The sequence below is a fragment of the Elephas maximus genome, chromosome 4, assembly GCF_024166365.1.
Source record: "Elephas maximus indicus isolate mEleMax1 chromosome 4, mEleMax1 primary haplotype, whole genome shotgun sequence".
NCBI lineage: Eukaryota > Metazoa > Chordata > Mammalia > Proboscidea > Elephantidae > Elephas > Elephas maximus.
Genome location: NC_064822.1, coordinates 45,145,068 through 45,170,162, shown reverse-complemented (window position 1 = coordinate 45,170,162; position 25,095 = coordinate 45,145,068). Strand labels below are relative to the sequence as shown.

The following is a 25,095-nucleotide window of genomic DNA, read 5'->3' as shown; positions in this document are numbered from 1 at the left end:
TGCCAACTGCTGTCATCATCATTATTAATATTAGTAGAAATGAACATTAAACATACAAGTAAATACTATATACTAAGTGAGAAGTGCTTTGAAGGAAATGGTGGGGGGAGTCATTGACATTAAATTGCTGGGGAGCAGAGGATTGTAAGCAGAGTCAGGGAATTCTCTGAAGAAGTAACTTTTGAGTCTCTGAGATATGAAGGTTGGGTGGAAGGTAACCAGTTGAAGGGTGGAGGGAAGAATCTTCTAGGCTGAAAGAAAAGCATTAACAAAGGCTTGTAGGCATGGAAGATCATGACATGGTCAAGAAACAGAGAGGGTCATTGTGGCAGGAGCATGGCGATGGAAGGGGACAGCGGTACAGGATTCACAGTAGGTGAGATGGGGGAAGTGGTTTGCACTCAGGTTAAGTGTGTGTGTGTGTGCGCGCGCGTGTGTGTGTTTGGGGGTGTCATAGCTTACAATTTATTCTGAAGACAATAGGAAGGTATTGAAGGGATCTGAGCAAGAGAGTGACTTGATTTGATTTCAGTTTTGGAATATGATGGGTTACTTTGTAGAAAATAAAGACCAGTTAGGAGGTTGTTGCATCGGACCAGATGAGACCTAATAGTCGTTTAAACTAAGATGGTGGACACTGAAGCAGGGAGAAGTGAATGGGTTTGAGATATTTTTTGATGATGGAGAGGAAGGTGTCAAGAATTACTCTCGTATTTCTGATTTAGCCATTGGGTGAACGAAAATACCATTTACTGAGACTGAGAAGAGCTTCATACTGAATAAGGCTCTTTTAGATTGAATCACTTTTGTAGGTAAAAACTTGAAAATTATAGTTATAATTTAAGTGAGGTACATTTACAGATCTTAAATAGTATATTTAAAATATACTGTAAAAGAATAAAGGAGAAAAGAGTCCCATAGTTCTACTACCTAAAAGCAAATTCTTTTTACATTTTAGCATATTTTCTTTAGTCTTTTTAAATACGTCTTTTAGCCTAAGTTGTGAGCATACTACTTGTAGGGTTTTATATTCTTTTTATTGAGCATTGTAGCATAAGCATTCTCTTGTATTTAAAAAATAACATGAAATTATTTTTAATGACTTCATGATATTCATGTATATGCATTTGCCATAATCGATTTAATAATTTCCATAGTTAGTTTTTAGACATTTAGGTGATTTACACCTTTACTGAAAAATAATGCTTCAGTGAATGTATTTTTGCATAAAGCATCATTTGCAGTTAGGATTATTTCCATAGAAAAGATTCCCAGACACAAATTATAAGGCAAATAACTTTCACTAATGGTTGTATCAGTTTATGCACTCTTCATTAGTGTAGTAGAATACCTATTTCAGAAGATGAAATTCCTGAATTGGACAGTTTTCAGTTTTCTTTAAGTTTCAAAGTTATTTGTTGTATAAAACCAAACCCACTGCCATCGAATCGATTCTAACTAATAGCGACCCTTACGGGACAGAGTAGAACTGTCCCATAGGATTTCCAAGGCTGTAATCTTTACGGAAGCAGACTTTCACATCTTTCTCCTGAAGAATGGCTGATGGGTTCGAACTGTTGACCTTCCATTTAACAGCCCAGTACTTTAACTACTGTACCACCAGGGCTCCTTATTTGTTATATAGAAGTTAAAAAAAAGCAGAACATGTCTGAGTATAATTTCATCAGTCTCTAGTACCATGAAATAAGTGTGGACTTTTTGCTCTTTGCACTCGTACCTAACCTCCTGCCACGAATCACCCTCTTATGTTTGCTCTCTCTGTCAGTCGGAATGATTTTGGTTGCAAGTCATAGAATATCCAACTTTAAAAGTGGCTTAAACAATGAGACAAATATGTTATTTTACATTAATAAGAAACTCGAAGGCATGGCAGTTATTGGAAAATTAAGGCGTTCAGTGATGTTAGGACACTTTCTTGGTTTTCTTCCCCAGAGTACAAGTTAGCTGCAGTATTTCCATGTATCATGTCCTCCCTCATACCATCACATCCAGAGGCTGGGACAGGTGAGTTCCTGTCTTGAATCCATTTTTAAGATCAAATAAAACTTTCCCTAGAGCACTCTAGTAGACCACTCCATTGGTCAGAGTCGGGTCACAGTTCATGGAAGGGAGATGGCATAACCATGATTGGCTTGGATTAATTTATAGTTACCATTTTTTTTATTACAGTTGGGGAGAGGGCCATAAAGCACAGAAGCACTTAATACCTGAATAGATTTCGTGGCTATTGGAGTCTGCCATTGTCCCTAATTCTACATGCTCCATCTCCCATTACTTTCACGTATAGTACACCAGAATATAAGCACTCTAAGATGTTTACAGTTATAACGTAGCAGAGAATCTGGGCTCAATAAGTAATTGTTGAGTGAATGAATGAATATGGTTACTTCACTCTTTTCCATGATAGCCTATACTAAGAGTCAAATGAGTAGTATAGACCAAGGATGCTAACTGGGTTTATCTTGTTTACTAGCTCAGATCTATTGGTAATGGTTAGCTGGAGTGATGTGTTGAGAAGCATGCCGAGGCTGTACCCAGGATTCAGTGAGAAGGAAAGCTTGGTTTTATTATTATTGCTGCTGTGAGTGTAGGAGAGGAGGCAGATGACATGCATTTCTGGTAGAGAGAGTGATTCATTTTCACTCTTGGGTGCTTCCTATGAGGTGAGCGCTGAGCTTGCTACTGGAATAACAAGATGAGTGGGACATCCTACCTTGGGAATCCAGGCTTGGTAACAAAGCCAAACATGAAAATACACATCTGCATTCTGTGTTTTTTTGTTTATTTCTCTCTTTCATTTCTTTGTTATGGTGAAAACATACACACCAAAACATTTGGCAACGCAACAACTTCCACATTTACAAGCTAATGCTGAGTTGTGTTTTGAAAAATATTTTGTAAAAAAAGCATCAGGTATTCTGGTAAACAGGGTTTTTGGAGTTTAAATAATCATTGTAAGCTGAGGTGATCCAGGAAGTTTTTATAATAGAGGTGAACAGGGTTTTTGGAGTTTAAATAATCATTGTAAGCCGAGGTGATCCAGGAAGTTTTTATAATAGAGGTGATACTTGAACACGGCTCACAGGTTGGTCTGACTCAGAGGATCTCTCCCCTCCAACTACTAATCCTCATCATGCCTATTGGTCCAGGGTTCTTTCTTTCCTGACCCTATCTCCCTTAAGATAGGATAATGATAGATACCAGTTATAAAACACACATTATGTTCATATTTTAAATCTTCACAACTATGTAGAGTAGCTGCTGTTATCCGTTTTATAGATAGAGGTGCAAATCTCTTGACCAACAATGGCAAAACCAAGACATTCAGACTGTGTCTGTCTTCTCCAAAACCAGTGCTCTTACCGCTGTTTTCCAAACATAATTTTTTTTTTTAGACATCAATGCCTTTGTTTGTAATATTTCTTCTACCTCGAAGACCTTCTTCTATATTCCTGATAATATTTTGTCATATATTTATGCCTTCACTCCCCTACTAAGTGGTAATCTCTTTACGTTCAGGGACTATGTTACAGATTTTGGCTTCCCCTTCAGCGTACAGCACCAAGATTTATATTTATAGATTTGATTAGTAATAACACTACCAGACCTTGCTAGATATGATAGATATAGAAAATATAAAATACTTCAAAATATAAATACTGTATTTTTATCCAGTCCTTAGTATTTAGAGGTTTACTGTAGAAAGCCAAATCTTAGTAAATTTGCAAATTTATACACTTTTTTATCAGAGTGACCAAGTTTTAAAACATACCCTCCAGTAGACATTGCAATAAATTCTTCTGAAGAACTATACGAATACACTGCTTACAAATGTTTTAAAAATATATTTTGTTATACTAAGAAAAATCATAAATGATTTTTAGAGTGATAAAATACATTTTTCAAGTTGCCGAAGTACCTTTTGTATTGTAAGACTAAGTAAACCATGATAAAGTTAATGACGCAGTTAAATATAGAATGTGGCATTAAAGAGAGATGTAAGAGAAAGAAAGCCTAGCTGATTGTGCAGAGATTCCCAAGTCGATAGTGTGTTAGTATTATCTTTGTAGTATAGGACGTGGTTCTTAGCCTTGTGAATCTGGAAACTCAATTCTGTAGGATTACAAAGAGTTTATTATGATCTGGGGAACGGACACACATTGACCAAAATCATAACAAATGATTGATAAACCAGTTTGTCAATTTCTTGATTTAAGGAGGAGGATATGTCTTTCTAATGATTGCTACCGCTTGGAAGAACACGACACATAGTACCCCCTCAAAAAGTATGAACTGAATCACTCTCTGTAGCTTTATATTTCCTAACTATATACCTGTACTATTATTTCTTAACGTTTTCTCCATTATAGATATTATTTCTTGACTTTCTGTTCTGAAATTTGAAGATATAGCTCTCTTATACCCTCTTAACTTTAGTTACAATTCTTGGTCAAGTCAGTAGTCAATGTTTACAGTGTTATAACATCTCTCTTCACTACTCAGCTATGTTATGTATTACAGTTACCTTTTTTTTCTTTTATGACTTTGTTTTCCCCGGAATGAATAATCACGTTTTTGTATTTGCTTTATTTCCTATGTGTCTATCACTAATAGTTTGCAGATGTTCCAATAAATCATATGCCTACTAGCTGTCTTTCTAAATACTCAAGTACAGTTTCAAATCTAGCCAATTCCATTTTTTCTTCCCTGGAGATCTCTTAGGCAACCCTCCATCTTCCTGTTCCAGTCTGAGCTGGCAGTTCTCCAGGTGTGGCATGCAGCTGTTAACCTGGGACCTTTCTTCATTATTCTTCTGTGTTGGATTTTATGGTTTTTCATACCACATTTTTGTTTCTCGGGGTTTACTTGTTTTATTGAAGCACATGCTGCACAGTGCACAGGAGGGATATCTTTTGAGTGTTTGCATGTCCGTAAAAAAGAAAAAAACTTGATTTTACTCTTATATTTGATTATTTGGTTTAGCTTAGTAGGGAATTCTAGGTAGAAAAGTAATAGTCACGAGTTTGAGGTAATAAAAATGAGTTCCTTGTACAGTGGTGCCTTGCATGTTGCTGTGATGCTGGAAGCTGTGCCAGTGGTGTTTGAAATACCAGGAGGATCACACATGGTGGACAGGTGTCAGTGGAACTTCCAGGCTTAGATGAACTAGGAAGAAGGCAATCTACTGCAGAAGAAAAACTGGCCAGTGAATATCTTATGAATAGCAGCAGGACATTGCCTGATACAGTGCTGGAAGATGAGCCCTTCAGGTTGGAAGGCACTCAGAATACGACTGGGGAAGAGCTGCCTCCTCAAAGTACAGTGGACCCTAATGATGTGGGTGGAGTAAAGCTTTTGGGATCTTCATTTGCTGATGTAGTACAACTCAGAATGAGAAGAAGCTGCTGCAAATACCGGTTAGTAATTGGAAGATGGAATGTATGAAGTATGAATCAAGCAAAAATTGGAAATTGTCAAAAATGAAATGGAATGCTTGAAGGTCAATATCCTAGGTATTAGCAGAAATGGACTGCCAACTGGGCAATCATATGATCTACTATGCCAGGAAAGACAAATCGAAGACAAACAATGTCACATTCATCATCAAAAAGACCGTTTCAGGATCTATCCTGAAGTATAGTGCTGTCCGTGATAGGGTAATATCCATATACCTACAAGGAAGACCAGTTAATATGACTGTCAATTCAAATTTACACACCAACCGTTAATGCCAAAGATGAAGAAATTAATGATATTTACTTACTTCTACTCACCCAGTGTCCGTTTGTCATACTGTGGTGGCTTGCGTGTTACTGTGATACTGGAAGCCTTGCCACCAGTATTTCAAATACCAGCAGGATCACCCTTCATGGACGGGTTTCACTGTAGCATCTAGACTATGATAGACTAGGAAGGAGGACCTGGCAGTCTACTTCTGAAAAAATTGGCCAGTGCAGTCTGAGCAATTAAGATGCACTGATAATTACTGGTGATTGGAATGTGAAAATTGGAAACAAAGAAGGATCTGTAGTTGGAAGATACGGCTTTAGTGATAGAAACAACACCGGGGATCATATGATAGACTTCTCCAAGACCAATGACTTATTCATCAGTTGAAGCTGAAGAAAATCAAAACAAGTCTGCGAGAGCCAAAGTACAATCTTGAGTATATCCCATCTGAATTTAGAGACCATCTCAAGAATAGATTTAATGCAATGAACGCTAATGACTGAAGAACAGACAAGTAGTATGAAATCAAAAACATCATGAAGAAAGCTAAAGGTCATTAAAAAGACAGGAGAGAAAAGAACAAAATGGATGTCAGAAGAGACTCTGAAACTTGCTGTCAAATGTAGAGTAGCTAAAGCAGATGGAAGGAATGGTGCAGTAAAGAGTTGAACAGAAGATTTCAAAAGGCAGCTAGAGAACACTAAAGTATTATGATGAAATGTGCAAAGGCCTTTTTGGTTTAGAAAACCAAAAAGAAGAATACACTTGGAATTTCTCAAGCTGAGAGAGCTGAAGAAAAAACTCAAGCCTCAAGTTGCAATATTGAGAGATTCTATGGGGAAAATATTAAATGATGCAAGAGGCATCAAAAGAAGGTGGAAGGAATACGTGGAGTCCTTGTGCCAAAAGAATTGGTTGACGTTCAGCCATGTCAGGAGGTAGCATATGTTCAAGAACCGATGATATAGAAGGAAGAAGTCCAAGTTGCACTGAAGGCATTGATGAAAAACAAGACACCAGGAGTTGGTGGAATACCAGTTGAGGTGTTTCAACAAACGGACACAACAGTGGAAGCACTCACTCATCTATGTCAAGAAATTTGGAACACAGCTACCTGGCCAGCCAGCTGGAAGGGATCCGTATGTGTGCCTATTCCAAAGAAAAGTGATCCAGTGGAATGCAGAAATGATTGAACAGTATCATTCATATCACACACAAGTAACATTTTGCCAAAGATAATTAAAAACCAGTTGTAGCAGTACATCGACAGAGAACTGGCAGAAATTCAAGTTGGATTCAGAAGAGGACACGGAACGAGGTTTATCATTGCTGATGTTAGATGGATCTTGGCTGAAAGCAGAGAATACCAGAAAGAGATGTTTACTAGTGTTTTATTGACCATGGAAAGGCATTCAGCTGTGTGGATCATAACAAATTATCAATAACATTGTGAAGAATGAGAATTCCAGAACACTTAATTATGCTCATGCAGAGCCTGAACATAGACAAAGAGGCAGTCGTTCGAACAGAACAAGGAGATACTACATGGTTTAAAATCAGAAAACATGTGTGTCGGGGTTGTATCCTTTCACCATAGTTATTCAGTCTGTATGCTGGGCGAATAACCTGAGAACCCGAACTATCTGAAGAAGAATGTGGCATCAGCATTGGTGGAAAAGTCATTAACAACCTACGTTATACAGATGACACAGCCTTGCTTCCTGAAAGTGAAGAGGACTTGAAGCACTTACTGATGAAGATCAAAGACCACAGCCTTCAGTATGGATTACACCTCAACATAAAGAAAGCAAAAATCCTCACAACTGAACCAGTAAGCAACATCATGCTACAACAGAGTTTGAGGTAATAAAAATGAGAGAAGATTGAAGTTGTCAAGGATTTCATTTTCCTTGGATCCACAATCAACGTCCATGGAAGCAGCAGTTAAGAAATCAAATGATGTATTGCATTGGGCAGACCTGCTGCAATAGACCTCTTTAAAGTGTTGAAAAACAAAGATGTCACTTTGAGGACTAGGGTGCATCTGACCCAAGCCATAGTATTTTCAGTTGCCTCATAAGCATGCGAATTCTGGACAGTCAATTAGGAAGACCAAAGAACAATTGATGCATTTGAGTTATGGTGTTGGTGAAGAATATTGAATATACCAAGGACTGTGAGAAGAATGATCACATCCATCTTGGAAGAAGCACAGCCAGAATGTTCCTCAGAAGCAAGGATGGCAAGACTTTGTCTCACTTACTTTGGACATATTGTCGAGAGGGACCAGTCCTTGGAGAAGAACATCATGCTTGGTAAAGTAGAGGATCCATAAAAAAGAGGAAGACCCTCAAGGAGTTGGATTGACACAGTAGCTGCAACAGTGGGCTAAGCATAACAAAGATTGTGTGGATGGCGCAGGACTGGGCAGTATTTTGTTCTATTGTACTTAACCGTTGCTGTGAGTCAGAACAGACTGGATGGCATCTAACAGCAACAACAACGTGATTTTGAAGGCATTGCCTGCTGTCTTCTAGTATGCTGCAACGTCCCGTGTCATTCTGATTTGTGTTTTTTATTGTGAGATGTTTTTCTTTATGAAGGTTCTCAGTATTTTCTCTAATGTTTTTATATTTAATGATAATCATCTGTGTCAACCATCAATTGTGACTTAACACGCCACCCCAAACTTAGTGGCTTAAGACAATAACTATTCTGTTTGTGAATGATTGTTCAACTGGTGTTGGGAGACAGTTCTCCTTCGTTCTCTCATATTATTATCGTACATCTTCAAGCAAAGGCACTGCCAACTTTTATCCCTGACTGTCTTTTTAAGGATGTGTTTTATATATTAAGCTGCCTTTGAAGATGCAGTTTCTCTCTTCCAAGCAGAGAGCAGATTTGTTTACTGTCCAGTATAATGAAGATAATGTCTCTTTTCAGGTAAAAATTGGGCGGATTTACTTGCAGCACATTGTAAAAGATGGGCTTCGTAAATTCAGGGCTCTTCAGTTGTGATGCAAAGTTGCTGTGTGCACAGCATCCACATGGACCACTCTGTGAGGGACAAGAAGGAACTGATATGAAGACGAAGCTCATGCTGCATGCCGTGTCATGAACAATAAGAGTCCTTTCTGTCTGACCTAGAAGTCTCATGTTTTCTGTCAGCATCTATGAAACTGTGGCAGGCTAGGCTGTTAGCTTGCAAGTAGGGTAAAATTTAGACCCTTCACAATTCTTTACTCTGGGCAGGTCTTCTGTTGCCCTTGTTAAGATGACTCACGTGGCTGCAGTCATCAGGTGGCTCAACTGAACCAGTCTTAAAATGGCCTCACTCACATGTGTGGTGGTTGATGCTGACCAGCAGCTGAGCCTCTTTTCCATGTGGTTGCTCATCCTCAGGAAGGCCAGCTCTGGGGTCTTTATATGGCAGTGGCAGCCATTCCAAAAAGATGAGAACGGAAGCTATGAGGGCACTTGACATCGAGGCTCAGTATAACATGGTGTCACTTGTGCTACATTGTATTGGTCAAAAGGAGTCCTGAAACCAGCTTAGCGTAAAGGAATCCATTGCCATCAAGTTGATTCCAGCTCAGGATGACCCTGTATGTTACATATGTAATCTTCACGGAAGCCTATCACCAGACTTTTCTTTTTTTTTTGTGGAGCCACTGGGTGAATTCGAACCACCAACCTGTAGGTTAGCAGCTGACTGCAAACTGCTTCCACCTCCTAGGTACCTTCAATTAAAGGGAGAGGGAAATAAATGCCATTTCTTGATGGGAAGAGTGGAAGAGTCACCATGTAGAGTCACATAAAGAGATGGGAAAAATTACTGTGGTCATCTTTGTAAACAACCCATCACATCATCTGAATTCTTTTTCATTCATTGTGCTGTGTGCAATGTTTGGCCCTTTCGTTCTACAGACTTAGATTTTTAAATTTGGGCCATTTAAGAATGTTTTATCTTTGATAATTTCCTCTTTTCACTTCTCTTTTTCTGGAACTCCTGTTATTTAGATCTACTCGATTAATCCTGTGAATTTTATTTTTCTTTTGTTGTCCATCTCTTTGTTTTCTTTGTTCTACTTTTTGGGTAATTTCCTTGATTTTGCAATTCTTTTTGCATCTTTGGCATTCCTTACTTGTATGTTGGGATTGAGAGTTGTATCATTCTCATTATCATCAGAGGTAGTGTTTGAGGTTTTCTTTCCCTTGTTTTTAGTGATTTCTGAGATGAGAGCTGAAAGTTTTTATTCTGCCATCGCTTATTGGAAGTGTACTCTCATTTATTTCATATTGGTTTTTATTAGTTTCAGTCTCAGAAAGTGAACTTTTCCTAATGTTGCCCTCCAATTCTAAGGCTTTCTAGTTTTTTTATGTACTCAGTACACCTAAAATTATTACTCTGTGATACCAAAGCCTTTTTCTTGTCTTACGTTTTTCTAGGGAAGACCCACCAACACGTTCTCAGCCAGACAGTGATGATGAGGCAGAAGAAATACAGGTTGGTACAAAATAAAATGTCTGTTCTGTAGACTGTTCTAATTTAAGTGATCTCTGAAAAGGTTCTGACATTTAGATCTTAGCATACATTTAATAAAAGTAGAAAATTACATGAACATCTCACTTTGACATATACTTTTACATGTTTTTTGTTCTGGGAAAAGATGTCTTCTATTTATGTGTCATCGTTAGATGGAACACTATTTTTGGAAGCCAATACACTATTTAAAAAAAATTTTTTTTTAATAATATCTTATTGTCTTTTCAGTGAAGATTTATTTACATGGCAGTTTAGGTACCTGTTTGACAATTTCGACACAAATTATTCAGTGACATTGGTTACATTCATTACGATGTGTGCACATTCTCAGCACTGTTCATGGTTGTTCATTTCCATTAATCTAATTTATCTGCCCCCTTACATTCTCATCTTTGTTTTCAAGTAGTTATTAACTGTTTGGTCTCATACAGATGATTTTTGAAAGGAGCACAGTACTTATACTATTTAAATCTAATGTCTTGTTTCCGTCCTCTTCCCCATGCAGTGGTCAGATGATGAGAACACGGCCACACTGACGGTAAGAACAGAGCAGCGCCTCCGTGAAGACAGCCTCACACTGTCACACAAGGATTAGCGTTAAGGATTAAATGCACACCTCTCTAAATCCCCATGTTCTCACCATCTTAAATATCTTTTTCTTTGTGAGCTATTATGTGTTATTTTGAAAAAAAAACTTAAGCAATTGTTTAATGAGTGAACATGGTTTGCCCTTTTTTCCCCTCTGATTACAGAGGAAGTATTCTAGATGTATATGTGATGCTTGGATTTATTTCTTTTGAGTATTGAGAGAAGACATCAAGCCTAACGTTAGATTTCTGAGTTTCTCTGGATCTGTGGAACCTAAATCAAAGTGAAAAAATCTATACTTACTTATTCAGTACAAAAATCTATGCTTTTTGTACTTAAATGACATAAAAATTACAGTTCCTTTTAAGTGAGAGCAGAGAAGTACATGACTTTAACCAAAATTTTATATAAAAACATAGAAGTTGATTAAACATAGTCTTTCAGAGTAAGAGTATTCTTGTCAATTTTAACTTAAAATATTTTTCTTAAAAAATATTTTAAGGGAATGACTGAGCAAAAAGTATACTTCTAAAAATACAGTAGGTAAATGCCCTGAGATAAAAGAGAAAGATTTTTATAAAATTTCCTAAAAATAAATGTAAAGTCACAAAATAGAAGACTAGCTTTAGGAGAAGGGTATATTCTAATGCAACTAAATAAGAAGACGCTTTTTTTTTTTTTTAACGAAAGAAGTATAACAGTTTCTGTGGTACCAGAAAAAAAAAAAGTGGAGATACGTAAAACCAATATATTTTCTTCAGTATATGTAGAAATGGAAAGTTTGCATGTTTATTTTACTCTGGATATCATGCAGGTCAATTGCTCTTCCTTTATGAGAATTTAGTTCAGTTCAGCATATACCTTATGTATCTACCATATTCAAGGCACTATACTGGGTACTGTGAGGTAAACAAGGAGCCCTGGTGGTGCAATAGTTGAGCACTTGGCTGCTAATCAAAAGGTTGGCAGTTCGAACTCACTCAGCAGCTCCATGAGAGAAAAGACCTACCGATCTGCTCCCTTAAAGATTACAGCATGAGAAACCCTATGGAGCAGTTCTCCTATGTCACACAGGGTTGCTGTAAGTCAGAATCAACTCCACGGCCTACCACAGCAACAGTAATGAGGTAAACAAAGCTGAATATGATTTGATTTCTGTCATTAGGGAGCTTATAAACCAGAGAAGAAAGATGACACAAAGCAGGGGGTCAGTGACAAAGTACTGACAAAACAGAGAGAACAATTACAAGTCAAAGTATCTTGAAATGCTTAAGGGAAAAAGTGGTATTTGACCTGAACCTTAAAAGTGAGAAAGATTATCAGTGTCAACCCATGGTTTTTAATATATGTAGATAAATAAACACTGAAATTAATAATATAAGTGTGTCTGTGTGTATGTATGTGTGTATATTTACCAAACTCTGTCCACTGAGGTCTAGAAGTAATGACATCATGGTAGCAATGAGTACACTTAGTGGCCTGATCTTGGTTTTCTAAATACCATTCTCCACTAAAGGAATCAAAGCTTCTTGGAGAAATTTAGTACTGCAGCTACTCCGTTGCTCTTGAGTCAATTCTGTGACCCTATAGGACAGAGTAGAGCTGCCCCATAGAGTTTCCAGGGAACAGCTAGTGGATTCAAACTGCCGACCTTTTGATTAGCAGCCACGGCTCACTGTAGCTCTTAACCACTGTGCCAAGTTAGGAAAGTAAAATGAGCCTGAAAAAACATATGCCAGAAGGTAAGGAAATGCTCAATGAATGCTAAAAACCAAAAAAAAAAAAAAAAACCTGTTGCCGTCAAGTCGATTGTAACTTCTAGTGACCCTATAGGACAGAGTAGAACTGTCCTGTGGGGTTTCCAAGGATCAGCTATTGGATTCGAACTGCTGAGCTTTCACTTAGCAGCCGAACACTTAACCACTGCACCACCGGGGCTCCAAAAAATGATGTGGACATGACAAAAAAGACCCAGAGCCAGCTTGAATGAGCTTTCATTGGCCAAAAAATTTGAGCATTATAACAAAAAATGGTGGTAATGATAATAATAAGTAGTAATAATAATACAATGGGACAGAGTAGGACAGCTGCATAGGGGATTGAATAAGTAATAGTAATAAGAATTAGAGTCCCTGGGTGGCACAAGTGGTTAAGTGCTTGACTAGTAGCTGAAAGGTTGGCAGTTCAAACCCACCCAGAGACTACTCAGGTGATAGTCCTGGCAATGTGCTTCTGAAAAATCACAGCCTTGAAAACCCTGTGGAGCAATTCTATTCTGCACACATTGGGTCACCATGAGTTGGATTTGACTTGACGGCAACTAACAACAAGAAAAAACAATAAGAACTGATGATCCCGTACTAACATAATGATTAAATTAGTTGGGGGAGAAGGGAAAGCCCTTTGCAGTAGAAAAGGCACTAACTAATGGATGTAGCTGGTGGAATTAGAAATCACTATTTGACAGCAGCCATTGTAGTAATGATTGAACAGATGTTAAAACTAGAGGGTGAATATTTGATGAGAAAGAATATTTGCATATTCTGAAAGTATCTCTCCCCAAATTACTTTTTAGTTACAAAGGGAGAAATAACAACTTTGCAGTGGAAAAACCTGGCAGCTACCGTCTTAACCAAGTGACCAAAGTTAAACTCATCAGTGACGGGACAGAGCTGTTTCTGTGCTTCTGGATAGGATGTATTAGGAAAGACAGCATCACTGGTGGCGTCACTGCCAAAACTGCACATCTCATCATGAGGAAACATCTAATACACTTAACGTTTTAGAAATTGTAGAGACTAACTGCCCTCCCGTGCTCTTCAAAAACGTCAGGATTGTGGAAGATAAAGAATAGCAGAAAAGAACTGTTGCAGATCAAAGAGACATGACAGCTAAATGCAGCGTATGGTCCTAGATGGTTTTTTTTTTTTGCTACAAAAGATATTAGGACAATTGGCAAAAAACTAGTAAATCCTATAGGTTAGGTAATGGTATTGTGTCAGTGTTAGTTCCCTGATTTGGTAATTTTATTGGGTTATATAAGAGAATATACTGTTTTCTAGGAAATACACACTGAAGTATTTAGGGATAAAGAGAGATGATGTCTGTAACTTAACACTCAACTGGGGAAAAAAAACTCAGTTGCCATCAAGTCCATTCCGGATCTTGGTCACCACATGTGTATGTACACATGTATATATGTAGAGAGAGAGGAGAGCGGAGGTTGGCGGAGAATGATAAAGGAAATGTGGTAAAATGGGAAGTCTGGGTAAAGAGTATAGAAGAATTTTTTGGGGGGTGTTGGGGGTTGAATTGACCAAACTATTCATTCATTGACTAAACATGCAGCTGGCCAAACAGTGAATCCTTCACTTAATATTCATGAAAGCGTTGCTGTTTGAAGAATAGAAAGATGACTGCCCTAGTATTTGAGAATCCTTGATACTCTTCTTGTAACTTTTCTGAAAGTATTTCAAAATGAAAAGTTGACAACAACAACAAAAAAGTGGTTTACTCTCATTGGTGGAACTAGGTGGAGTAGAGCAGGGAACTCACTCATGGCAAACACCTTAATAGGAGAAAAATGTGAGTCAGAACCTAGGGTGGGAAAGTAAAAGATACTGTAAGAATGATGAAGAATTCAGTGGTGTTACTACATAAACATTGAATTAAAAATGATTGGGGGGAAGAAATAACCGAGGTGGGTGAATCTCAAAAACACAGTGACGAGTTTAAGAAAGTAAGTTGCTAAAAGTATATAGAATCAAAAGACAGCATTTATGTAAAATTTTATTATTTATGGATGAGCACACATATCGTAAGTATAAAGTCGTGAATATAGAAGTCACCCAATTTTGAAAGGGTGATTGCCTGTGGGGAGAGAGGGGAAGGATCAGGGAGGAGAACAAGGACAGAAGAAGCTTCATTTCTATAGCTAATTTTTTTTTTCCTTATAAAATTTAAAGGTCTGAATCACATACACCAAATTACTTAATTTTTGGATCCAGAAACATGGGTATATATATTTTTTGTAGATTTAAAGCACTTCATGATTTTAATAAAAAATTAAGAAAAGAAACTTACCCTTTGTGAATGAGGGAGATGCAGGAATGCTGTGCTGGGTAAGGTTGGAAAGATCAGTGAGTCCACATCACAGAAGGTCTTCACATATCAGATTGAAAACGTGTGTTTCATCCCATTTGCGATGGAAACCTTTTCAGGGACAACTGAGGTGCTACATGTATTTGAAATTGGTAGTTGAGCTGTGCGCTTAAATGAATTCTATTAATGAAATCGGTTGAAAAGTAATTTTCAGGGAAAGGTAAAAAGGCACGACTCTCATACAGGTAGAAAAGTCTTTAACATACTAAAGAGCCTATTTAACTCATAATGGAACCAGGCAAACATATTAACTGGTTCAGAAACCCCCAGACAGATACATTCATACATCAGGAATATTGAAATAAATACGTAAATGAGGCGAAGCTGGTTTTGTCCCTCTCCATTATAGAAACGTAGACCATTCCACCTCTTCCAGACAGGATGGAGTTTGCATGTCTGTAAGAATTATTTTACATTGCTTTCACTTCCCTATGTTTCACTTAGTTGTAAAAGAGCTGAAAAACCAAGCTAGAATTAGATTACCTGGGAGGGTGTCCTGTGAGTTGATAATCCATAGACTTCTGGTGAAGCCTAAGTTTTTCTCTATGGTGTGCAAACTTTAAGTTTGTTTTAGGACCATTATGGCAGGATTTCCTAAAGCTGACTAATTTGAGGATTTGAGGGAACTGATCACATCTTTTAAAATGTAATATGTAAATATAAAGCAAACCTTAGATTTTAAGTTTTATGGGCTAGGAACATTATTTTGCCCTTGAAGGTTGAACCCTTTTATGTGGTAAGGTTTGTGTAACTGCCATTCAGAGGAAATACTGCCGATGCAGATCTAAGTGGTGGTTATTGATACCACTTTAGGGGAGCCAAAGCAGCAACTTCAGGGGATTATAAGGAAATTATTGGTTTAATGTAAATTGTAATGTACTTTGATGGGGAGAGGTAAATGGAATTTTTAATGCTTTTATTCATTTTGAAACCCTCTCTAAAGTGCTACAGTTTTATTCCAAGTATCGAAGTTAAATAAGTAGTCTAGCAGAAGATTGAAACAATGGAAGGCTAGAAATAACTAAAAAATACTGTTCACCAGTGTGAAGATCAGACATGTTCAACAGAAAGAAATGTAGCCTAGTCTGCACTTAATCTCTCCCTTCTTTACCCAGTTGTTGGGTATAGTGGAGTCCGTTCTGACTCATAGCAGCCCCACCTGACAGAGTAGAATTGCCCCACAGGGTTTTCTTGCTGTAATCATTACGGAAACATCACCAGGTCTTTCTCCCACGGAGCTGCTGAGTGGGTTTGAACTGTTAACCTCTCGATTAGCAGCCTAGCGCTTAACCAGTGCACCACCAGAGCTCCTTTACTCAGTAGCCCTTTGCTTAAAACTGATTTCTACCTTGGGGGATACGCTGCCATTTTTAAAATGTACGTTTCTTTGATCTGTTTCCCAGACTCTTGTCATAGTTTTCTCTCTGTGTTATAACTGGGTTAGGTCTTGAAGGTCAGCATAAACCAGTTGATTTGTTCCTGGGCAATGTAATTTAGCTAACTCTAGATCCATTCTAACTTTTTTGTATGGAAGTTGTTTATTAGCATTAATGGAGTTTCTCAGAACTTGCAATTGCCCAGTAGGGGGCAGCAATTATAAGGGTGATAACCCAAATAAGTGGCTATGTGAAGAATATGTTAATATTTTTCTGTTTTGTCTTTCATCTGAAAGCTTCACTTCCATCTCTCTTAAAATGATTTATTCCTCCTTCCTCTTGTTTATTTCTGTGCAATCCTTCGGTGGTGGCATAAGGCTCAAAAAAAAAAAATTTTTTTTTTTCAAGGCAGTGCAAAATGACCATCAAGTTTAAGTTCCTTAATCACTTCTTCTTTTAGTCATTTGCTTATATAAAATAGGAGCCCCAGTGGCACAGTGGTTAAAGGGATCGACTGCTAAACAAAAAGTCAGCAGTTCAAAACCACCAGCAGCTCCTCGAGAGAAGTATGTGGCAGTCTGTTTCCACAGAGATTTACAGCTTTGGAAACCCTACGGAATCGCTGTAGTCAGAATTGATTTGGTGGCAGTGGGTTTGGTTTTTTGGTTTGGTTGAACACTTAGAATGTTTTAGTCACCTGATTATATAAAATGTATTTTAAAATCAACCGAAAAGGAAAGAACATTTTTAACTTGACCAAAGTTCTATTTCTGAGTTTTGTTTACATTAAAACTTGTCTGGAAATAGCAGTGTTTAAATACAGTTTATCACATAATTTTTCATTCTCATAAAGCCTTTTGGAGATCTGTCCGAGATTCTTTCCCTCCAAATGGAAAGTCTTCTGGCACTTTAAATATGGGGTGTTGTTTGTAAGAACTGGAGTATGTGTACAGGTAGTATTCCATCTGCCTCGTTTCACTTAAATATTGGTTTAAGTAGGTATATTTTAAGAGATTCATTCCTTCCTCGCATTCCTAGATGCTTACTGAACTCTGTCTTTTTTAGCTTTGTGAATTTGATCCTTTTGGAAAGTGCCATTTGAGCTGTGCCCCTCCGTACCCTCCCCTTCTGGTTAATGTTATTTGATCTATGATTTTATTTAGCTGAGTTCAGAAGCTCTGATAGTAATTTGTATTCTAAATTCTGTTTGTAATATCCTAAACTATAAACTTGAGATTTTGATCTTGCTTTCCATGTTTATTTCAATTATATTGATTTGCCCAACTGATTTCTTTTCTTTCTTTCCGTAGGCACCAGAATTTCCTGAGTTCACCACTAAAGTTCAAGAAGCTATCAATTCCTTAGGGGGCAGTGTATTTCCTAAGCTTAACTGGAGTGCTCCAAGGGTAGGAATACATAAGTGAATTTCTTACTGTTTGAATATTCTTTGTTTTGCTATTGATTTCCTTTTATATTCCCGTCGAGGGTCTAATTATATTCCTAATTCTAAAAAAGATGCTCTGGAATTTATTACTATTTTCCCTGTTATTTTATTTTTCTTGTTTTGGTATACACTTTCCTAGGTTTGTGAAATGCTGTTCTTTCTGGCAAGAGACAGTTTCATCCTCTTATACTGCAGATTGCGTTAAAATTCTGAGATGCATTCTCTGTACTTTTTAGAATTTTAATCATTCACTTAAGTTTAACAAAAAGGCTTTTTGTGTTGAAAAGTAATAAAAACAAAAATGTCACAGGATCTAGAAATAGAGCAGTTTGAGAAATCAAGTGATTATTTTCTTCTTGAATTATATTTTATTAATGTTACATTGACAAGATTTTTTGAAAAGTTAAGGTCTGGAAAAATTTACTTTTTTTTTTTTGCTAATCTGATAGAAAACAATTTTATGTCAGCAAAACTCATTTAATGAGTTGAAGACTTATTTGTATTTTCAAAAATCATCTCATACATTTTTCTTATTGTAAAATTAATAATGAAATGTATTGAGTCTTTGTTTTATTTTACTTTTTAAAATTAGTCATACGTGTACATAGTTTAAAATTTCAAGGAGATCTGGAAGCTTGCTACAGAAGTCAGCAGGCCCTGGCACCTCTTTTGCTGCACTGTTTCCCTCTCCCCAGAGGCAACCACTCAAACATTTTAGTAGATTATTCTGTTACTTACCTCTGTTTCTTGCTTTTCAACTTTAGGTATTATTGACCTTCCACTCAGAAACAGAAAGATTCAGCTCTCTTTCATCTCTTGTCCCTGTTATTTCTATTCCCTCATCCTCATTATAGTTATATCATAATTGTGGTTAGATCAAGATGTAGTATTTACAATTATGATGATACTGCAGACACTAAGCGTACCTCCAATATACATTTACTATAATTACTTGTAGTAGAATGTATGAGTACTTGTCCTGGAGAAGGACATCATGCTTGGTAAAGTGGAGGGTCCGCAAAAAAGAGGAAGACCCTGAATGAGATGGATTGACCCAGTGGCTGCAACAGTGGGCTTAAACACAGCAGTGATTGTGAAGATGGCACAGACTGGGCAACATTTCATTCTGTTGTCCACAGGGTCGCTGTGAGTCAGAACTGACTCAGCAGCACCTAACAACAACATGATTACTTATGCTTTTTATTCAACATTTTATTTTTCATGGAGTTGATAACTGTCGTGTTTGTTCAGGTGTGTGATTTTCTGTGTACATACTGGGTTTTTTTCCCCTTTGTGAAGCAGATGTGTGTGTTCAGTACACCATCTGTAACCAGAAGTTCATCATCTTCTTCACTGGGAAAAATTATAGCAATGAATAAGTTATTGAAACTCATTTTGAGTCCTTCAGTAGTCAACTTTTTATCTATATATGAGAATATTTCTAGTCATTCCTTGCTGCTGATCTGGATTGAGGCTTTCCACTTAAGGTGGGTAGATTATTTGTTCATTTATTTGTTATTATTGAGTGCAATCTAGGTACCAGTGCCTTCTTCCATGTAGCATGGAGAATTGGGTAGTTCTTGCAGTTATTTTCTTAAAATTAAGTTGATATCCTGTGTCTGATCTGTCTATAGGAGGGGTATTTTTTTTTTTAAATAAATTAATTAATCTATCACTTTTAGGCATGTTTCACTAAACTTTATGAGACAATCTGCATTTAAAGTTGTGATGGTTCAGAATAACTCACCTCGTTCTCTCTCAGACTTAATAGACATGTGTCTTCATTGCCCTAGTCATCAAACTTCAGGTGTTCCAGTTGTCACTTTCCAGAAACAGGAAGAAAGAATGAACCTCTTTTTCCTTAGAGAGTAGCTGTTCAGGCTATTTCTTTACTATCTTAATAGTCCAGCTCGTGTATCAGTGTTTCTGATACTTCTTGCCCCTCTTCTTTCATCATCAGTAGGAAAAACATTGGAAAGTGGGCCTGAGCTGAAGGGCGAGGACCCTAACATCTCAATTTTCGTAACTGAGTGTCTGATATGCATTGTAACGCTCTGTTGTTTAAAAGTGCAGTTTGGTATTAGACAATATAGTTAAATTTCTTGACCTTTTTTTTTAAGCCAGTGAAGTCATATGCCTTATTGATTTGTTTATAGGCTTGAGCTTCAGTCATAGCAGCTTGAGCTTCATTCATAGCAACTAACTTGAAATATTTATTAAATAGCATGTGCTTTATTGTTTAGGATGCATACTGGATAGCAATGAATAGTTCTCTGAAATGTAAAACCCTCAGCGACATCTTTCTACTTTTCAAGAGTTCTGATTTCATCACTCGTGACTTCACTGAACCGTAAGTATGTCTCTTGTTCTCTGATGTCAGTAGTTTCAGTATTTGTGCAAGTTTTTCTACAGGTGAAATTCCATGAACAACAGTTCCATGTAACAGCACTCTTTCGTGTTTCCCAAATGACCTATTAAAGCAAACCTGTCTTTTTCTTTTAAGGTAAATGCTATAAGATGAATATCTCCATGTATCAAGTACTTTCTATATCTCTGAACATTAAATATTTTAGTAATTTTTTTCTTATTATAAAACCAACGTGTGTTTATTGTAGAAAAACAAAATTAGAGTCTATTGCTAAACAAAAACAGGAAATGTAAAAACACCCATCATCTCATCACAATTGGCTCTGTGTATTTCTAGGATTCTTTCTGTGGGTAGATATAGTATAGATATACCTGTCCCCACCCAGATCTTTTTTTTTTTTTTTAACAAAAATGGGATCAAATAGTTCATACTGCTTAGTAGGCTGCTTTTGTACTTACCAATATACAGTGAATATCTTTACAGGTCATTGAGTACCTTAATCCCTCATTATTTTTAGTTCCTGTAAGAGGATTCCACTGTATAACTATAGCATGATTTGTTTGACCAATTCTCTATTCTTAGGCATTTAGGTTAATTCCTAATTTTGAATATTACAATCTGCCATGAAAGCCTTGAGCTACATCTTTGTGCACTTCCATAATTATTTCCCTTTAGGATGTGCATTTCTAGAAGTGGAATTGCTGTGTTTTCTTTCTTTTGCCAGTTACTGTAATGCTAAAGAACTCATTTGCTATCTGCATTGTAGGCCTCCTTGGTCAGATCCCCTACAGTGATCTTTATGTTTCTTTTGTTCTGTCCTGGAATAACAATTCTTCCGGACTCCTCAATCATTCCCATTTTAAATCTGTTATCTCAATTAAACTAATCTTTTAACTGACCTCTAATGTAAAACATATCACAAAATCTAGAAGCTAAGCAGGAGAACAGGGGTGAAAATATTGCATATGCATGTCACTCTTCCCCATCCATTCATTTTAGTTTGCCCTGGCAGTTCGCCCTCAGGTATTTTTTTGAAGTGGAGCCTAGCATAAATAGATAAATTCACTGCATGACACTTGTGCACCAACTCTTTACGCCTGAATGCTGCAGCTTAGGCATATGGTGTTAGTACTGTATTAATTAATGAAAAAGGAAGCAAAGTAACTAAATGAGTATGGCTGTATTGCAAGTTTATTATAGAAGGATTTTACCTATATTGGAATTTCTAGTTCATTTACAGAAAAAATATTATTTTGACATTTGTCACTTTTCTTTTTTTAATTGTGCTTTAGGTGAAAGTTTACAGAGCAAATTAGTTTCTCATTAAACAGTTAATGCATATATTATTTGTAACATTGGTTGCCAAATGAACAACATGTCAGCACTCTCCCTTCTCGATCTTGGGTTCCTCATTTCCATTTGTCCAGCGTTCCTGTCCCCTCTTGCCTTCTTGTCCTTGCTCCTGGGCTAGTATGCCCAGTTAGTCTCATATACATGGTTGAACTATGTGTGTTTTTGTTTGTTTTATGGGCCTGTCTAATCTTTTGCTGAAGCAGAACCTCAGGAGTGACTTCATTACTGAGTTAAAAGGGTGTTCGGGTGCCATACTCTTGGGGTTTCTCCAGTCTCTGGCAGACCAGAAAGTCAAGTCTTCTGTGTGTGTGTGAGTTTAAATTTTGTTCTACATTTTTCTCCAGTTCTGTGGTCCCTGTCAGAGTAGCCAGTGGTGGTAGCCAGACACCATCTAGTTGTGCTGGCCTTAGTCTGGTGGAGGCTGTGGTAGTTGTGGTCCATTTGTCCTTTCAAATAGTTGTCAACTTTTTATGATTGTGTTGGCATAGATGTTATCAAATATTTAGTAGCTCTTGTTTTGGTAATATTATAGTAGCATTATTTTAGGAGATACTCTCTGATTAGAAGAAAGTCATGTCTTTTTTTTTTTTTTTGCCATTATAAAGCTTTTTGACACTTTTATAAGTTAAGTGAAGAGACTAACTCTGTACCTGTTAATGCATCTGATACGGATTTTTATGTACCTGTAGTATTAGTTGCAGTGAGAGTGTGAGGACACCTTTTTTTTTTCCAAAAATAAGTATAAATCACTGTTAATTCTCTCAAGCTGATGGTTTAAAACATTTTTTTTGTTTGTTTCTCATCTTTGCAGCTTAGCTACTTGCTGCCTCTTTAACCCATTCCCCTTTTTACCTTATGTGGAGTTAACTGTGGTTCCAGTTGAAAGTAGAAATACCAGTCACTTGTTTTGCATTTTGTACTCCTTGACTTTTGTGTGGGGAGGAAGTTAAATCAGCAGCTGAACTTGAAGCTTTGGATTAAGAGTGTTTACCCACAGAATGCCATCCTTCTGCTAGTATAAATAATTGGGAGTTGGCAGGAGCAAATACAAAGCACTGAGCTTTCAGCGTTTTAACTGGACACCATTAATGTGTCACCCTTTTCTGGAAATACTTGTTGGTAGTCAGTTGCATAGCAATTAATGTCAGTTCCCTAACAAGAAGTATTGTCATCATGTAAAAATTCTTTATTGATAGAATTCATTAAAGATGAACTTTTGTCAAAAAGGCCTTGTTAGGAGTTCTTAAAATGTGAAGAGCATAATTTTTTGGATTACGCAGGATTTCACTGATGATTTAATCTAACCCTTTCATAATACAGTGTCAATAGTCGAGGTCTAAATCTATTCAGTAATTTATTAAAGGTCCCATAGCTAATTTGTTAGTAGAACCAAAACCAGAATAGAATTGCAATAATGTAATCCTAAAAGTTCTTTGTTGTTTCATTTAGTAAAGTCACAGCATTTTTTTCTTTTCAAAATGCTTCTAAGATACATATCAAAAAAAAAAAAAAAAAAAGGTTGCATTGTTTATACTGTTTTGGCACTCGCCTTGCAAAGAGAAACAAAGATGTTACAGTCAGGATTGCAAGTTAACAGAAGACCAACTAAAAATAGATTACATCAATGAGGTTTTATAAGTATATATTATTTAACAAGGAGTCTGGAAATTGGATATTCCAAGGGTTAATTAGCAGCTTACAAAGGTCACCAAGGGTCCAGGCTCTTTTAGTCTTTCTCCTCTACCATCTTCAATTTATTGGTTTGGTCTTCGGTCACAAGATTACTGCTATAGTTCCAGAAATCACATGAAAACATGACTACGTCTACATCAGAAATAGGAGGCATAGGTCTATTTCCTCCCACTCATCTCTTTATATGATTGAGTAAAGCACTCCTGGAGGCTTCCCAGAAGACTTCCTCACAGGTCTCATTAGTTACAGAAACACTTGCCCATCCTCATCCAGTAGCTGGTAAGGAGAACAGAATTGCCATGATTGGTTTAGACCAGGGGTTCTCAAATTTTAGCATACATCAGAACCACCTGGAGAGCTTGTTAAAATAGTTTGCTGAACCCCATTTCCAGAGTTTCTGATTTGTAGGTCTGGAGTGGGGCCCTAAAATAAATGCATTTCTAGCAAGTTCCCAGAAGCTACTGATGCAGGCATTGAGGACAACTTAGCTTAATCAACACAGGCATCTCTGGGACTAGAAGGGGATCATGAAGCACAGGTGCTTCCAGTGTCTGAACCAGCAAGATTCTGTTAGCAGGGATGACAGTGGGGGATAGCTGGAGGGAAGACCAGAAGTGTCCGCCATAGTTGTAATTTGATATAGAATATTAAGTACCCTTTTTCCCCTCTGTTCCTCAAGTGGTTATTATAGGCCCGAAACTTGAAAAAGTGGAGGTTGAAAATGACACATTTAACATAATTTGCCTGCATTGTATTTGCTGACTGAATTATTTGTCTAGCTATAAACATTCTATATGATTAGACTTAGTGAATCACAAGGTTACTTTCATTAATTATTTTATTGATTAAGTGTCACTTAAGTAGGCCAAGGCATGTAAAAAAACCTGATATTCATTGGACATTTAGAAGAAGGGGTTGAATCAGTGAAAAAATAAACCCATTAATTATTTCTCTGAGGGACTCGTGGCTAAGGAGAAATAAATTTGAGTAGGAATCAGCAAATTTCACCTGTTTCAGTAATTTAATAAACTCAGCTATACTTTTTTTCTTAAGAATAACATAAAACTAATTATTACTCCTAAAATTCAGTAGGAAACAGTCATAAGATTTAGTGTGTGAATGGACCCAGCAGAACCTTTTACCTTGTGAGGTATGTAGTTGTTATTAGGTGCCATTGATCCAATTTCGATACATAGCGACCCTTTGTACCACAGAACCAAACACTGCTCGGTCCTGGGCCATACTCAAAATTGTTGCTGTGTTGGAGCCCATTGTTGCAGCCACTGTGTCAATCCATCTCATTGAGGTTCTTCCTCTTTTTCACTGACGCTTTACTTTACCAAGCATGATGTCCTTCTCCAGGGACTGGTCCCTTCTGATAACATGTCCAAAGTATGTGAGATGAAGTCTCGCCATCCTCACTTCTAAGGAGCATTCTGGCTAATGTGATGAATAAGGTCCATTAATTTAGATGATAGTTTTTCTGCTTTAGATTGTTTTAATTTTAGGTACTATATGTATGTATCTTTTTGAAAAACAATTCTAATGAACACACCCAGTCATTTACTTTTTTAATTATCATTTTACTTTTTTCTTTTTCACCTCCAGTGACAGTCTAAAGAAATGAGATTTGTGTATGGAAACTCTTAGTTTAAGTTTTAATTCTTTTAACAGCAATAAAAGTTACAATACCAGAACTTTGAAGTTTAACTTTTTCCTGGCTTTGAATTTTTTTCTATTTTTCTGCCCATGATTTAAAATTTTTTTCTTATGCTTTAGGAGTTGTTTACTATGAGATACAATATAACTTGCCAGT

General features: G+C 37.0%; 1 protein-coding gene across 1 annotated transcript in view; it reads left to right on the top strand.

Moving 5' to 3' along the window:
• CDC123 (cell division cycle 123) overlaps positions 1-25,095 on the top strand; it is a 60,661-nt gene that overhangs the window by 5,831 nt on the left and 29,735 nt on the right. Inside the window, exons 3-6 of the mRNA XM_049881988.1 lie at positions 10,201-10,258; positions 10,803-10,835; positions 17,733-17,828; positions 20,110-20,216. Coding sequence (XP_049737945.1) covers positions 10,201-10,258; positions 10,803-10,835; positions 17,733-17,828; positions 20,110-20,216 — 294 coding nt within the window. The remainder of the gene's footprint in view (positions 1-10,200; positions 10,259-10,802; positions 10,836-17,732; positions 17,829-20,109; positions 20,217-25,095) is intronic.